Genomic DNA, 17,493 nt, shown 5'->3' with positions numbered 1-17,493 from the left:
CTTTTCGAGTTTGCTTCTGGGATTCAACTCGGAGTGGACTGGAGTTGGGGCCTGGGGGAGTATCTAGGGAAGAAAGGGGAAATGTTTGTCTGCGAGGGTTTATGGTATGGGTTTTTGTTTTGTTTCTATACTACTAGTAATGTCTTCGTTCCATAATAATTTTTTAATTTAAATTTATTTCAAAATAATTGTCCTAATAAAGTATTAATTGTCACATCAATCACTTACTACCTAAGTCCCAAAATAGTTGTAATTTTATATTGTTTAGCATAAGATTTGAGAAGAAAGACTATGGTGGCCCTCATTAAATGGTGTTTATGTGAGAGTGGGAAGATGGTTGAGGGTAAAATAGGGAGAAATTTTAATTAGAGATGATTGATGGGCCAATTAATACTCTAGAATTATAATTTTTTGGACAAATTTTGAATCCTAGAAATACAATTATTTTGGGACGGAGTTAGTATCATTCAAATTTATTTCTATTTTATCCTCAATTACCCTTTTACTCTTACCTACTCCCTATGTCAAAAAAAGGCGATTTTTAGTGAGGAGAGTTTATCCAAAAAAAACCCGACTTATACACAGAAAACCAGAAATAATCACGCTACTAACTACTCTGAGTGACATCATAATTTTTTATCTTAAACCTTAATATATGCTAAACAATTTAGAATTAAGATTATTTTAGGACGGAGGTAGTAAGTATGATTTATTCGAAAGGAAAAAAAGAATTTAATACTACTATTATACTAAAGTCATGGAGTATGTAACAACATACACGAATTTTTTTGTGGGAAATTATTAAAACAGCGTGATATAAGCTTTTGTTCGTTCTGAAGGCATAAAATATAGTCAAAGTCCAAAACGCAATGTGTATATAATTCAGCCACTTCAGCTGCACACGTACACAAGAAAATCTTATTCTTATCGATGTACTCCCTATGTCCCAGAATATAAGTATGAGTGACTTTAAATGAATGGGACACATATTATTATTGTGAATCAGGACAAAGAGTTTTGTCCAAATTTATAGTAGTGTCTCGTCCATCCAAAATCCATATTTTAGAACGGATAAAGTAGTACATTTTGTGATCATGTTTGGTGGAGTTTTTTTAAGGGATGTTTGGTGGAGTTAAAAGCAAAGAGTAATGCTATATTCGAGAGGTGGGTTTATTAATAAATAATTAATTAAGAATTAGTTAAAAACTGAAAAATAGAATAATATTTTTAAAGCAATATTCATATAGATTTTTTTAAAAAAAACATACCATCCAATAGTTTGAAAAGCGTGCATATGAAAAATGAATGATGTGAGTTGGAAAAGTGAACAAATAAACTCAGCCTAAATTTTAGGTAACCCTCAGTTTACTATTAAAAATATTGCGACCATTAAGATTCTCGGAGATTATCCGAGTGGTTGCATTATAACAAATTCACTTATCTGAGATTTGACAACCAAGTGAACAGTTGATCGGTACTCCATCTTAGGAGTACTAGCAAACGTTTAACAGTGGAGTAACACCAAAAATCTCCTGGTAAGGCAGGGAGCATTAGCAACCATCCAAACAAATCATCACTTTCCCGAAATAAACATTGATAAATGCGCGCCCCTGAAGCTAGCATGGTGGCAGATTGGCAGGGTCGCGTCCAGTTGGGAGCCCACACCGTAAACCTGTGATTCCAGTCCGGTCATCCGGTGCAGTGGAGTTTGTTGTTTGCCGCAGAGCCGCGCCAGAGGGGAGGGACCACGCCGCGATCGCGACAGGTGTTCACCGCGCGCGTTAGATTGGATCGGACGGCGCATGATCCATCGGTCCAACGGAGGGACGGTCGGATGTAACAATGGATGGACGGGCTCACCGTGTAGTATACAGAAGCAGTGTACTCCTACTCCAGTACACTAGTACTAGTGGCTAGGCCAAGGCCAGGGTCAGGTCAGCTCGACGAGACGACGACGACTAGTGGTTGGGTGGTCCAGTCTCGTCCGTCCAAAGTCCAAACCACGACGCCAAGGGAAAGCAGATTAACTGGTCAGTTGTTTTTTTTTTTTTTTTTTTTTTTTGCTGGAACTAGATTTTACGTGGGCGATCGAATTTACGGCTAATTATTTTTTTCAGTGATAAGTGACGTACCTGCTAACAACGAGTTGACTGTGACAATTTCGTTAATTTCAAGATTTGCTTTTTCCGCAAATGCTTATAGGAGATAGTGTGTGCGTATGTGTGGAGTACGTTCATATAGAGATTAGTATGTGCGCTGCATTACGACTGCGTGTTTGTTAAAAAAAAAAGTCAAGACCACGAAGGTTGGTCCACATCTCAGTGGATGAGTACGCTCAGACTCATGATGGCACGTACGACCACACACAATCTCACGTGGTATTCGGCTGCGAGGACGCTCAAATCTCTCTCCTTCATGTGATGAGTTTTGACTAGAAAGCGCGACGCTTTTTCGCTTGTAGCACTCCTCATCATGGCCACGACGATTTGGCTCGCTTTTGGGTATCGCCAAAAGCTCAAAATTCGGTTGCACAAAAGGCTGCAGCGTGGCAGCGCGACACGGGGAGAGGAAGAGGAGCAGGGTGCCCTCGATGGATCCGGATCAAATGCAGTAGTAGTATGGATTGCAACTTAAACAGTTGTAGCTGCTAGATCCAACGGTAAGGATTAGGTCGGTTACTGTAGCAAAAGTACCAAACCATAAAATATTGTTCAGGGTACTGTAACAGTTGATCTGGACTGTTGATCACAAAAATAAATGGCTGAAAATGCATGCAGTCCAAAGGTGCAGTCGCACCCGATCTCAATCCGGCATCCGCGTGGTCGAATCGAATCGGATCCTGACTTCCTGAGCCGTGTGCGTTCTTGCAGTGTGATATGCCTCTCGTCCAAAATCTGTTCACTTCAGCCAGCACCGGTGGCACGGCCGCACAAGGTTTTCCTCCTCGTTTTCGGGCGGGAGCTCACACGGCGGATTCCCGGAATTTTTGCAAGGCAAAAAAAAAACAGTTTCAACATGCGTGTGCGGTGCTGCAGCTTGTGCTCCGGGCTGCGATGGCGTGAGGCGTGACCGAATCACAAAGGGAGTTTTGGAGCGTTGTTTCGTACTCACCCCAATCACTTGTACTCTTGGGCTCTTGGCTGAGCGTATGGCTGCTTTACTATTGTTGAGTCTAAGGCCCAAACAGTATAACAGTGGCCCAACTACGCCCAGACAAGAGAATATTGGCCCCAACTAGTTGGTTTCCGATGTGACTGAGCCCATGTGCACCCATCTAATGGCCTGCCACAAAGCCACTGGGCCCAGCACGTGTTCTCCGGCTTTTCCCCCCGTTTTAGATGTGGTAATCGGGCCAAGCCCATGGCCCATTTTATTGGTAATTGATTCGTGGGATCCACTGGGCTGGCTCATCTCACTCACTCACCTAGTGAGATAAATTTTCTAAGTACAATTAATGGTCAGTATACCATAAAGTTTTGTGCATGATGTTAGTATTAGTATTATTTTTATTGTTATAAAGTTCGATGCATAAATGTACATAGCTTTTGCCTTTTGCTTGGAGAAGAAATGCCCAAGCACACAGCCAACACCACAGTTGTCCACCACTGTAGTGGTACGGCGCAATATTGGCGCTCATCAACTGTAGCATTGTATACGTAGATTGGTCCATGCCCACGCATGAACACACACACGCGCACCGGTGCAAATTGCTTTTGCTTCATCTGGAAGCCGGACGGGATGGGGAAGGGGAGGACGACGGCGAGAGGGACCAGAGCCCTCCAAAAATCGCTCGATTCGTCGTACGGGGAGGAAAAAACAAGTGGTCGGTGAGCACGAAGATTTGGAAAAAGAAAAGATACGTATCGAATTGGAGGAAAAAAATTTAAAAAAAGAAAAGGAGGGGACAAATAAAAGGGGGAAAAAGAGAGAAAAAAAATTTGAGGGAAAAGGAAGCCGAAACGACTGGCTGAGGTCACTCCACTCCCACGCTCTTGCTCCTCTCCTCACAATTCACACCCGAACAAAAAGAAGGCCCAAATGCACATATGGCGAGCCGAGCGTAGGAGCGAAAAAAAAAAAAAACAGGGGCCAACTCCCCCGCACACTGGCACGCATACACACGAGCATCAGCGCGGAATTGCTAGGTGCACCATGCGTCCAATTCGTTTGGCATTCGACAAAGCAATTTCTCCATTGTTTAGGCCGAGTGTATATCCAAATTTTTTCTTCAAATTTCCAACCTCATCACATCGTTTCAATTTCAACCAAATTTCTAATTTTGGCGTAAACTAAACACACCCTTACTCTACAACGGAACAAATAAAATTTAATTTTAGAGTTATTTTTTTATATTTTTTGTCATAATTTATTTTTCAGCAATTGCTTTTAAGTCGCTATTAGAAGTGCACCCATAAATTATTTTTATAGTTAATAAGTGTTGTGATTAATGATCAACTATAGACGAGATGATATGGCTGCTTAATTCTTTATTTATCTGGTAAAACTACATTTGGTTTGAAATATGGCTGATACAAAATTTCCCAAGTAATTTTTAACATTTATATTTTAGAATATGTAGGTTAATATAAAATATTCATGTACATTCATTCTATTTATTATTGAAAATTAATTCAATGGAATTTGTTTTAGTTTTTTTTGTGCCATTTTTTTATATTCCCTTCTGTTACAAATAGATGTTGTTTTGGACATTAATAAGGACATAAGCGCTCGCAAGTTCCAACTGCAACTTGACTACTAATATCTAAAACTATAATAATATTATTATGAAAGTAATTACAAGAAATGTACATGCATAGTTTTCATCCATCCATTTATATTTAAGTTTTTATTGAGGTCTAATCTGATTTAGATTATTGAGCGGATCACCTACTAACTACATTAATAAATTAATATTTTAAGAAATAAAGTAAACACATAGTTTCAATTTAGTCATCTAAGCAATAGAAGAAAGCTTTCTTTATTAAAGAAAACATATTTTCCTGAGCATTGAGCAAACAATCCGACAAATACGCCGAAAAGACCGTGACCGGAAACATTTCACTATATTATTGACTAGTAAGGGGACAAAATGTCGTGACGCCCGAAGTGAGCATATTACTCACATTATTTACTGTGACTATCATATTAAAATGAAAAGAATGCATCGCTATAGTTTTTTTCATGCGTCATGCATTGTGCTTTCTCTATAGTTTTTTTTTAACTCCCAAGCCATCTTTTTTAAGCAAAGGAGAGCTCTAGCTCTTTCATGTCCTTACAAAGACCAGAAATTTTTAAACGTAGAGCTCTACTTACTAACTCCGTCCTATTATAAGTACAACCATTAAATTTAATCTTGCGTCTTATTTAATTTTTTTTATAATTAGTATTTTTATTGTTATTAGATGATAAAATATGAATAGTACTTTATGCGTGACTTCTGTTTTTATTTTTTAAAACTTTTAAATAAAACGAGCGATCAAAATTTAGCACGAAAAATTATAGCCTGTATTTAAATTGGAACGGAGAGAGTAGTATCTACGCCCATGCCACGCAAGCACGGACCGCCACCGCGCGAGTGCACGTAGCACGCGCGCACCAAAGACAGGAGAGAGAGAAGCTAGAGAGAGAGGAATAAATACAAGGGGCAAGGCAGGCAAAGGGCGCCCTCCACCTCCTCACCGCCGCGCCACCGATCACTCGCCCCCCACCTCCACCGCCACCGCCACCGCCCGTCGCCGGAGCTCCGAGGATGGCATCCCGCGTCGCCGCCGCCGCCGCCGCGATCGCGTGATGGCCCGCGCCGCAGCTCGCCGCCGATGGACGACGCCGGAAGGGCCTCCGCTCCAGCGGTGGTGACGGTGACGGCCTCCGCCGCCGCCCCCACGCCTCCTCCTCCTCCTCCTCCTCCCCCCCCTCCCTCGCAGCTCCCCGCCACGGACGAGCCTTCCCACGACCCCGCCGCTCTCTATGGAGGTTTGGATTTCTCCTGCGCTTTTTACCCTGCGCGCTTGATTGGTCGGTCGGTGGAATTGGGGTTTGGAGGGGATTAATTCTGAGTAGGTTTAGCTCTCCGGTGCGTAGTGTTTCGTGATTTTTCTCATGGATTTAACTAGCAGCTACTCCGCTGGTATTTTTGTTATGAATCACGGAGTAATAATAATCCATCGAATCATATTGCAACGGAAACTACTCCTTGTAGGCGCGTAAGTGAGGTTTTCGTGGTGTGACTCATTCTGGTTAGACAGTGATGTGCTTATCAGCTATCCTTTTTTTTTTTTTACAATTTCATGTTTAACCTGTGATACATCTAGAATGAGTGGATGCTATTGTAGAATTTTCGTTACTACCACAAGTGAGATATTAGCGAATCAAGTGGTGTTTGGGTCTGTTTATTGTGTTTGTGCCGTTGCTGGTGAAATGTGGGTAGTTTTATAGCGTGACCTTATCGACGCCGAACAAATTTCGTCTTGTGTGCTTGTTGGTCTTGGATTTTTGTTTCATGTGGTGTGTGCAATGTTGGTTGCAGAGGGTATGTGGCAGCAGATGACCATGAGCGGCAGTGGCACTATGCAACCTGGACCATATCCTGAGCGGTCCGGAGAACCGGACTGCACTTACTACCTCAGGACTGGATTGTGCAGGTTCGGTATGAGCTGCAGGTTCAATCATCCTCAGGATAGGAATCTGGTGAATAGATACTTGACCCAACTGTTCTTATGTAGCATTATTGTTTCTTATCACACTGATTCATGGGGTAATCTCAGTCAGGATGTCATCATTAGGTTGTAGTTTAGAAGAATAGGCTGAAACTGGGGAAGGACTACGCAATGGAGCATGTTCAGCTATATGTAATGTAACCCATGTTTCATGATAAGCAGAGACCCATTCTCCTTTGGACAATTGCCACCAGCAGGCATAGGCCGAGTGATGCATTACAGATTTAAATTAGTGACTACCATTTTTCTGTAAATTATATCTTATATTCAATTCTGATCGTTTTATCTTTTCTTCATACCTCATGTTTTTATTCTCAAGTTAGATTGGATCTGTTTAATGTTAGGCTATTGCCTCTGCCAGAATGAAAGGAGAATACCCTGAGAGGATGGGGCAACCAGAATGTCAGGTAATTATGGTTACTTGAACTCAGGCCAGGGTTTATTAGTTAACAATGGCTAGCAATCTACTGCATATGCATTCTGTGACAAGAAATGGTTTGTCTGATCGTATATGCTTTGAAAAAACATGTAGCTAGAAAGGAGGTATTGAATTTGTGCACCATAGGTTGACAAAAGGTTGAAGTTCATGTGAGAGCCTAGATCCCTAGACTTAATCTTTATTCTTTCTTCTTCATGTGAAAACGGAAACCAGACAAGAATTACATGCATTAGTTGTGCATTCATGCAGCAACAACAGAACAGCTAGACTAGCTTCAGTTTTCTCCAAATTATAATCACACAATTGCAGATTGTCCTTGTGTAAGGAAACTAGCTGTTTTTGTTTGTCTATGTTTCTAGAGTTGACATTATGCAATTTAGAGTGGTGTAGTTTTTTATTAAGTTGGACAGGTGTTGAAATGAAATAATTTCTCAAAATTTTCTGTTCAGTATTATCTGAAGACTGGAACATGCAAGTTTGGGCCTACATGCAAATTCCATCATCCCAGAGAAAAAGCTGGAATTGCAGGGAGGGTGCAGCTAAACACATTAGGATATCCACTCCGACCGGTTTGTAGTTTATTGCTGCAGCACATCATCTGCCCTTCCTTTTTATAGTTTCTTCTCTTTGATGTACTGAAGTGAAGTCTGTTTGCTTCTGTAGAGTGAAAAGGAGTGTGCATATTACTTAAAAACAGGACAGTGTAAATATGGGAATACATGTAAATTTCACCATCCAGAACTTTTCAATGCTATGGCTTCTTCACGTGGTTCACCTATTTATCCTTCTGTACATTCCTCTGCAACCGCGGGTCCACCTTCTTATACTGGAACAATGGCTAGCTGGGCTTTTCCAAGAGGTTCTTTTATTCCAAGCCCTAGATGGCAGAATCCCTCAAATTATGCACCGATGATTGTACCGCAAGGTCTTGTTCAAGTACCAAGCTGGAACTCATATACTGTAAGATCATTTCTTCTCACAGTCATAGACATATAGTGGAGACGTGATTTTCCCAATCATGGATTGTTTACGTTGGCTTTCATGCTCTGTTAATTTCCTAACAATCTGGGTTGATCTTTAATTGCTCTCGACCCTGTTAAAATATAAAACTGAATTGCAAAAATATACCATTATTAACTTTAGTTGTGATCTTCATCAGAACTATACTGACTCCACAGGCCACTAGTAATGTTGCATATCAAATCCCACTTCCTACAATGATGGTTTCTCTCATTTAACTAGGTATGAAGTGATTTATTCAATGGAAAGAACTATGTGATGATTGCTGAATAGTTCTCTTTTGGGCATGAACTAATGTTATTTGTGGTTTTGTTTCTGTATAAATGGCATTGTTGTGTGCTATGGTGTTTCTAATTGATTAATAATCCTTTGTAGATCCATTGACTGCAGCTTGCCCTACAATTTAAGTTTGGCTGCTACTGAACTAAATGTTCTTTGTGGTTTTGTTTCTGTATAAATGGGATTATTGTGTGCTATGGTATTTCTAATTGATTAATAATCCTTTGTAGATCCGTTGACTGCAGCTTGCCCTACAATTTAAGTTTGGCTGCTACAGTTTATATCCTCTGATTTGTTTAGAACACTAATATTTATTTTTTGAAAGTGAAAAGCTATAACATTGGAATCCACTCTTACACCAATTGCTGGAGTCATACTAAAGTTGATTTTTTGTGATTTTGCTTTTCAAGGGCCAAATGATGCCTGTTTCATCTTCTGAGAGTCGACTGCAGTCCCCAGGGGCTCAACAAACCTATGGAACTTCTCAGCAAGTTGATGCCAGTGCAGGCAATCAGGGAATGTTGTCACCCTACAGATCTAGTTCATATCCTGTACCTCAATATGCATTGCAGAGAGAGAATGTATTTCCTGAGAGACCTGATCAACCAGAATGTCAATACTACATGAAGACTGGAGACTGTAAATTTGGTGCGGTGTGCAAGTTCCATCATCCCCGGGTGCGATCAATGCCTACTCCAGATTGTGTCTTGAGTCCAGTGGGTCTTCCACTACGTCCGGTAAGTTACTACAAACCTTTTTGTACTTATGTTCCAGTGACAATTATTTGTGTTCTCATGTTCCACTTATCACTTTAATGTTCATGGTTGATCATTGTACCGCCTCATCTCTTTTAGAGGATCAAGAGTATATGCCCGTCTTAACTTTTTCTTTCTCTGGTCCAGTCTTCCGCTGATATTAAGATGAATTTTACAACAAAAAATGTGCTGCCTGTGTATGAAGGTTCAGAGGCATAGTTCATAATTTTACCCTGTTCTCAATTAGGAAATGTATTTTGCAAGGTCATAAAGTCTTGACATTGATGATCAAATATTTTCTAGAGCTAAAATTTCATAATCAAATATGACAGTTCCACGGCAGTAGATAAAGAGTACCCACTGTATATATTAGTATGAAGATTAACACTTGAAAAAACCTTTGATTGTTCCTATAACACCTAATGATTGACTATGGCACGGCTGTTTCGAGATTTTCAGGGAGAAGAACTGTGCAAGTTCTATTCTCGCTATGGCATCTGCAAGTTCGGTGCGAATTGCAAATTTGACCATCCAACGATGGCTCCTCCAATGGGAGTGTATGCCTACGGCTCTGCTTCAACTAATGTACCTATGGTTCGGCGTCTCGTGCAATCCCCATCCGCATCCGCGTACACTTCCTAAGGCGGCGTCCTGGCAGTTGTGACCCAAACCACCGTGATGTATAAAAAAGTCCATCGCACGCCCGTCTCAGGCGCTGTGTGAATGTTGCCACCCCCTCCTAACTCCCCGGAATCAAAGTTCTGTAAATTGAGTTGCTACCGGAGATGTACAGTTTATTTTTTGTTAATGCAGATCTTTGGGAAGCGAAATGACGTTTAAAACTTTCTTGTTTTCAGCCTGCTTTGCACTGCGGTGTTGTTTCATTTCAAATGTGCATTCATGTCAGGTTGCAAGGTACTGTGGCCTGTGGACGAACTCAATCAGATGATCATCCTTTTTATCTGCATTACATGTTGTATAATTGCATGGATTAGTTGAGAGCTCTATTCCGGAGGTGTATTTTAGCATGGTGAAGTTAAAATGGACAACAAAAGGCGGTGCAGTGCAACTGAATCTGGCCGTCACGTCACAATCATTGTTTTCTGTTCACAAGTAAAAACATGCAGCTTCCTTCCAACGACCAAAATTAATGCTGGCATGATAAGGTGCCGAACCTGGTCCAACCAAGTTTCTCGTGGTAAAGCATGCGTAAGCACCTGCCTACTTCAGGTCAAAAGTTCAAAACTACAGGTTGTAAAATCTCTCTGAGGAGATACTCCCTCGGTAACAAAATAAAAGAAAAAATATATATATAAAGTAATAGGATGTGTCTTATCCGATAAAAAAATTATATTATGGGACGAAGGGGGGGACTAGAAGACACATTCTATCTCGAGTTTATTTTATAAGAGGAGTGACAGACGTTCCTCCAAATATTTTTAAGAAAAAATTGTAAGTATGTTGGGATTGAACATGAGATTTTAGGGTTAAAACCACATATCTTTTGTCACTGCACTATCAGAATCAAGTTCATCTTTTCCACAATATGCTCCCTCATGTTTCATAAAAAAATCCAGATTCTTTTTAGAATAGAAAGAGTATACCTGTTTTAGACATGGACATTTCAAACTTTATGTATATAAACATATAATTCTGTCTATTCAACTTAAAGTTGTTAAACATGTTCATGAAATCCAACATCGTTCCTGCATTCAATGCAATACACAAGTACACAAATACACAATAGCTAAAGCTTTGGAAGTTCATTGTTAGGAGGGTTTATGACCTACAGGAGTTTAGCAAGTTTTATAATAGAGGTGACCATCACATCTAATTTTATGTATGATATACATAATTAAATTAAGAGGTGACATGTATAAGAGCAAGTTTGCTACAGATCTGTAGCCCGCTGCTCTTCTATATCATCTTTTATCTTATTACAACATGTTTATAGCAGGCTAATAGTCTGCAATTGTACCTGCTCTAATAGGTTGTCTCTACCACACAACTCTCAATATCTCTAAGAGTAGGTACAATAGCAGGCTATAAGCCAGTTGCAAACATATTTTAAGAAGATAGATGAGAATAGAGAAGAGCAGTGGGCTACATGTAGCACAGACTCCAAGACGCACTATGTGTATGACTGGTGGGACCAGATATTAATAGTGTAGTATGTAACTATTGTATGAATGAGCTATTAGATTGGCTATAGATGAATTGGAGCTAGTAGTTGGCTATACTATTAAACTTGCTCTAAGAGCACCCGCAATGGTAAAGTAAGGTATTATCTCAGCAATAGACTAGATTAATAGTAAACCACTTTAATGGTATGTCTACATGGGTATCTATAGCTCTCTAATCCATTACCTTGTTTTTCTCTATAGACCATCTCCAGATTAGTAGATAGCTTTGCTCTCTCTCTTCATTTAATTTCTTCCAAGTAGGAAAATATGCTGACATGGATCTCTTGTAGAGAGCCTAACCATTGCGGGTGCCCTAACACTCTCACATGTTTATTGAAGTTTGTGTAGGGGTTACCCCTTGCATTAAAGGTGACTATTTCTCTCTCATCTTTCTTCTCTCCTTCACCTCACTATTTAGTCATATGTGGCATCTCGAGGCTTGTGCTTGGATGCCCATAGTACTTGCCCTAAGGCTGTTTTCGGAACTCCAAGTTTCCATCCCCTCTCACTTATTTTCCGCGTGCACGCTTTTCAAGCTGCTAAACGGTGTATTTTTTAAAAAAGTTTCTATACGAAAGTTACTTAAAAAATTCAAATTAATCCATTTTTTAAAAAAATTAACTACTAATTAATTAACCACGCGTTAATGGACCGCTCTGTTTTCCGTATGGGGGAGATGGGTTCCCAACCCTAATAACCGAACATAGCCTAAGAGTGTGTTTGAAAAATAGGTTAGGAGAGGTGGGATTGAAAAAATGGAAATGAATGGATCGATATGATAAAAACAAGTGAGAAAAATAGATGGCTAAGATTGCAGCTTATCCTTTGAGAGGTGGAAAATTATATCCAAAATCTAATTCTCGTTTGATCTCAGTAATCGGATTTATCCCGCAGATTGTCGGTATCGGCTTTAGTGGATCTTGGCAGCAAGGAGCCAAGGACCCGACAGATTCCTCCGGGGCTCCACCAAACACACATGTACTCGGAAAAGACCCTATCCCATATCGTAAAATCTAAACAGTGCGCGCTCTAATCACGCGACGCACCTCCGACCGTCCGATCTCGTTATCTATTCATTTTCGGCTTACGTTATCGCTTTCTCCACTAGTCCTTTACTGCAGACAGGCTGACACACCCACGTAGCAGGAATGACTGAGATAGACATGCATGCCTTTTTTCTCTTCAAATAAAGTTTTCTCTCAAATTAATGCATGCCTTTTTTCTCTTCAAATAAAGTTTTCTCTCAAATTACTTATCCGATCTACAATCCAATTACACCATTGTGTTCGTTACAATTAAATCTTCACAACAAGATCTTACATGATTATATCTACAATAAAAAATATTTATATTTGTAAATTACTTTTATTATATACGTAAGTTACTTTTATCATATATATATATAAGTTACTTTTAGATTTGACTAAATTACTTCTTAGACATATAAAAATAAATTTAATAAAGTCTAAAAGTAATATATATATATATATATATATATATATATATATATATATATATATATATATATATATTATAAAAGTAACTTAAAACAAAACGGAAGTAACTTTGTCACGACATTAGAAATAAATTCATTGTAGGGATAAAATATGAATTTATATAGAAAACTTTATTTAATCAGTACAGATCAACACACATAAGTTTAACAAATTTTAAAAGTAAGTTCAATGTTAACTTCAACACACATAAGATACATACTATTGCATTTTTCAAGTTGAAATGAGACACTAGATGGAGTATAAACCAGCTACGACTAGCTTGTAGTCATGTCCAATGAAAAATGCATGCATTAAAGTTACTTTCTTTTGCTCTCAGTTACTTCTATAATATATGTAAATTACCTTAGGCTTTGCTGAATTTACTTTTATATGTCTAAGAAGTAACTTAGTGAAATCTAAAAGTAATTTAGATATATCATAAAAGTAATTTGTGATTTTTCATCAAAATATAATCATGTGAGATCTTGTTATAAAGATTTAATTATTATGAACACAACGGTGTAATCAGATCGTAGATAGTTTAAGAGAAAATTTTATTTGAAGTATAGGTGGATAGAGTGTCTCATAAATGGAGTAATAGCTGGTTTAAACAAACTAGCTACCACTAGCTGTGTAGTCATGTCCATCCCATATATAGGATTTCCTTTATCATTTTAATAAAGGTTATCATTTTTAATGAGGATAACTATTATTCGGTGGTATAACGAATATTTTTTAAAAACCAAGAAAGTTACCATATGTGGTACACGATAACCATACTTCTAGAAGACAAATCTAAAACTGAATGTGATACATTCTAATACAATAAATCTATATCAAGATTCGTAGCAATAAAATATATCACATTCAGTAGTATGTTGATTTTTTATATGTAGGAGGAAGTACAGATTAGTTAACAGTGTGATACTGCAAACCACACTGTGGAATTAGCACCATTTTTTTTAAACCACTTTACATAATCCACTGGAAGCAGATGCCACCCGTTGCGTCACCATGCATCCCATGCTAACTTGTCGCCGCTAAAGTTCATGGGAGATTGCCCACTTCCCAAGTCCACACTGAACACAACATATCAGCACAGCACAGTATCCCTTTTTTTCCGAGATAGCCATCAGGAGTATAATTGATGAGAACAGTTCTTTTTTTTTTCTCCCTTCCGAGTTTTGATTGTACAATGTGATCATCAATATACTACTCCATTATTAGATACTGGTTCGACTTCCTATTAAAACGATTTTTTCGAGATTTAACGGTATTGTACTTTCAGAATTTAACGTACTCGTCGACAATAATGTATCCATGGTAACTTCGTCAATCTTAAGAATTTATTGACCCAATCTTTGAAGATGCTCATAGGGATATGGTTTGTGTGCGTGCGTTTATAGGGGTGAGTCCTATAGTTTGTGTCGAATATATATATGTAGTCGGTTACAGTTTAGAACTTAGAGCTGTAATTGGCATTAGGACTAAGTAAAAGTCGAACTCTGTCATAAGATCTCTCATAAATAGAGGGCACATGCCTATTATAACCGCATTGTGATTTAGTATAGCGAGAGGGAGCGGCTGTCGACGGCGACCGGCCATGAATCGTTGTAACTTTGATACGCTGTAATATGCTTGATCGGGAAGGAGCGCTTATAATCAGTGCTCAAGAGATGTAGACCTCGGCTGAACTCCGTTATCAAATATCGTGCCTCGGTGTTGTCATCGTGTTTGGATCTCCTATGATGTTTTCTTCCGCGGTTTGGTTTCCGAGGTATACATCGGGCCGGTTTTGTAACAGTGAGTGTGCGTGCACTATGAGTGTCTGCGTTATACTGTGTAATTAAAAAAAAAGAAATAAGTGACGATCGTAATATATATACAATCAAGACGTTTAAACTTGAACTATGGGTAATCTCAATTAAACTTTTGAAGATGGTACGAGTATAACTTTCATATCTTTTACATGTTTTATACTAAAAAAAATGTATTTATCATTTATAATAAATAAGTGTCCTGACGACCGTGTTGATGTCAAGAGCAATATTTACTTGTAACCAGACGGAGGATATTTATCTTAATTAAAACATTTCTATCGTTAACCATTAATTTCTGAGAAATTAGTATAGTTTAACATCAAGCAAGTTACACATTATAAAAGTACCCTCACGGTCTCACCGTTTCATATTATGTCGTTTAACTTTTTTCCAATTTAAACTTTGTTAAGTTTGATAAAGTTTATAAAAAAACTTAGCAACATATAAAATATTAAATTAGTTTCATTTAATCTAATATGTTTTGATAATATGCTTATTTTGGACTGAAAATAGTAATAGTACTATATATTTCTATAAACTTGGTCAAATTTAAAGAAGTTTGATTAGGTCATTATGAAAAAAAATCAAACAACTTATAATATAAAACGGAGGGAGTATTTTATAGGCAAAATTTGCTACAGAACACTCAAAAATTGTGTAATTGGCTGAGGGACACCACAAAAACGTGACACTGCCGACAGACACTACAAAAGTTGTGTAATTGGCTGTAGGACACCGGAGGTTTTATTTTATAATTTTTGGGCTGAAAGAGGGGATAGAAATTTCGAAATGACGAGAATGCCCCCCTCTACTCATTTCCTTCTTCGCGATGCAGCTGCGGGAGAGGATGGCGAGGACAAGCTGGGAGAGCTTGACTTTGACGGCCGCGGGAGTTGCAGCCACGGGAGAGGATCTCCGTGATGCGGCGACAGTTCTCCTGCCCGGCGCCAACGATATTCCCGATCGGCGAAGGGACGTCGACATCGTCCGTGGCAGCGAAGCTGCAAAGGAAGAGAGGCAGCGGGTGGGTGCGCATGGGGAGGCAGCCGAGGAGCGGCATGGGCGGAGCTGGGCATAGGATGGCTAGCTTAATGTCCCCACTGCGGAATCCAGCCTCGGCGAAGACGCAGCTAATGACGAGGTCATTGAGGATGGAGATGGGGGCCTTGTCAGTGGAGGCAGAGACAGAGGGAAGCCTGTTGAGGGAGACGGCGGCGCTACGGGCACAGGCCGAGGGCGTCGTGGAGGAGGGGAGGCATGGGCGGGGTGAGGAGGGAGGAGATGAGGTGGTCTGTGCGTGGACACGGCTGCGGCGTCGAGGGTGGGGACGGCGGCCAGCGAGAGGCGCTGCCTCGCGGCGGCCACCGGAGTGGGCATCGCTAACTATCTCGCTGGATTGATCGGATTTTGGAATGGATGCAGTGGCGTCAGTTGGCGTCGAGCGCTGGTGAGAGGTGGACGACGACACTGTGCACAGGCCCACATGTCGGCTGCATCAAGAAGAAAGGAGTAGAGGCCCAGATGGGGGCATTCTCGTCATTTCGAAATTTCTCTCCCCTCATTCAGTCCGGAAATTATAAAATAATGCCTCCGGTGCCCTATAGCCAATTACATAATTTTTGTAGTGTCCATCAGCAGTGCTACATTTTTACGGTGTCTCTCAGCCAATTACACGATTTTTTAGTGTCCTGTAGCAAATTTTGCCTATTTTATAAGGTGTATCTATAGATCTTGTAATGCTAAACTATACAAAATTTTAGAAACTAATGATGCAAGTTACTCATAATTATTTGATTTAAGATTTTCTTAAAAAAAGATAAAGTACTTTTTTATTTCAAATTTTTTTATAAAGGTACAATAGCAGACTATAAGTCAGCTATAAACATATTTTAAGAAGATAAAAGGGGAAAAAAAAGGAGTAGCGAGCTATAGATTTGCAGCTAGCTGCAGCACAGACTCTAAGATACAATGTGTGTATGACATGTGAGATCAGGTATTAATGGTGTAGTAAGGCTCTGTTCGTTCTGGGGAGATAGGGGAGATTTATTCTCGTTTTCCGCGCGCACGCTTTTCAAACTACTAAACGGTGTGTTTTTTGCAAAAAATTTCTACAGGAAAGTTGCTTTAAAAAACCATACTAATCCATTTTTGAAATTTAAAATAGTTAATACTCAATTAATCATGAGCTAATGACTCACCTCATTTTGCGTATCTCCCCAATCTCCTCAATCCCCTTCTCCTCAAACACACCCTAAGTAACTATTGTATGAATTAGCTATTAAATTGATTATATATATGATTTGGAGCCAGTAGTTGACTATACTATTAAACTTGGGGCCTATTAAGATTCCCTGGCAAAATTTTTCACCATGTCACATCGAATGTTTGGATATATGCATGAAGTATTAAATATAAATGATAAAAATCTAATTACACATATTGCGTGTAAATTGTTCACGAATCTTTTAAACCTAATTGCTCTATGATTTGACCATGTGGTGTTATAGTAAACATTTGCTAATGACAGATTAATTAGGCTTAATAAATTCGTCTCACAATTTACAGACGGAATTTGTAATTTGTTTTGCTATTTTTTTAATATACGTTTAATACTTTAAATATGAAAATTTTTCACCCTAATCTAAACACAGCCTTGCTCTAAAAGATGAGCAAACGTAGCATGACGACAGCTGGTTCAGCTTTGGTATCATCATGTCGTGTGCGCGCAGCTTAGCCGCAGTGCTGAACCGATGACTCGACGATGATAGCATCGCATCGCATCCCC

General features: G+C 39.3%; 1 protein-coding gene across 1 annotated transcript; it reads left to right on the top strand.

Moving 5' to 3' along the window:
- Positions 1-5,659: 5,659 nt before the first annotated feature.
- Positions 5,660-10,065, top strand: LOC127760004 (zinc finger CCCH domain-containing protein 12). Its single transcript, XM_052284211.1, has 7 exons — positions 5,660-5,973; positions 6,527-6,687; positions 7,061-7,123; positions 7,605-7,724; positions 7,819-8,115; positions 8,865-9,191; positions 9,669-10,065. Exons 1-7 carry the CDS (start codon positions 5,817-5,819, stop codon positions 9,849-9,851), a joined length of 1,308 nt encoding a protein of 435 aa, XP_052140171.1. The 5' UTR covers positions 5,660-5,816; the 3' UTR covers positions 9,852-10,065.
- The last annotated feature ends 7,428 nt before the right edge of the window (positions 10,066-17,493 follow it).

This window comes from Oryza glaberrima, chromosome 1 (assembly GCF_000147395.1).
Source record: "Oryza glaberrima chromosome 1, OglaRS2, whole genome shotgun sequence".
Lineage (NCBI taxonomy): Eukaryota > Viridiplantae > Streptophyta > Magnoliopsida > Poales > Poaceae > Oryza > Oryza glaberrima.
Note: the sequence above shows the minus strand (reverse complement) of the source record. Positions and strands in the feature narration are given on the sequence as shown.

What these genes read in the sequence shown, in the direction of transcription:
- LOC127760004 (XM_052284211.1), top strand. Translation starts at nt 5,817, where the DNA reads ATGGACGACGCCGGAAGGGCCTCCGCTCCAGCGGTGGTGACGGTGACG. An exon ending in ATCCTCAGGATAGGAATCTG is followed by an intron (nt 6,688 to 7,060) that starts GTGAATAGATAC and finishes GTTTAATGTTAG; the next exon opens with GCTATTGCCTCTGCCAGAAT. An exon ending in CAAGCTGGAACTCATATACT is followed by an intron (nt 8,116 to 8,864) that starts GTAAGATCATTT and finishes TTGCTTTTCAAG; the next exon opens with GGCCAAATGATGCCTGTTTC.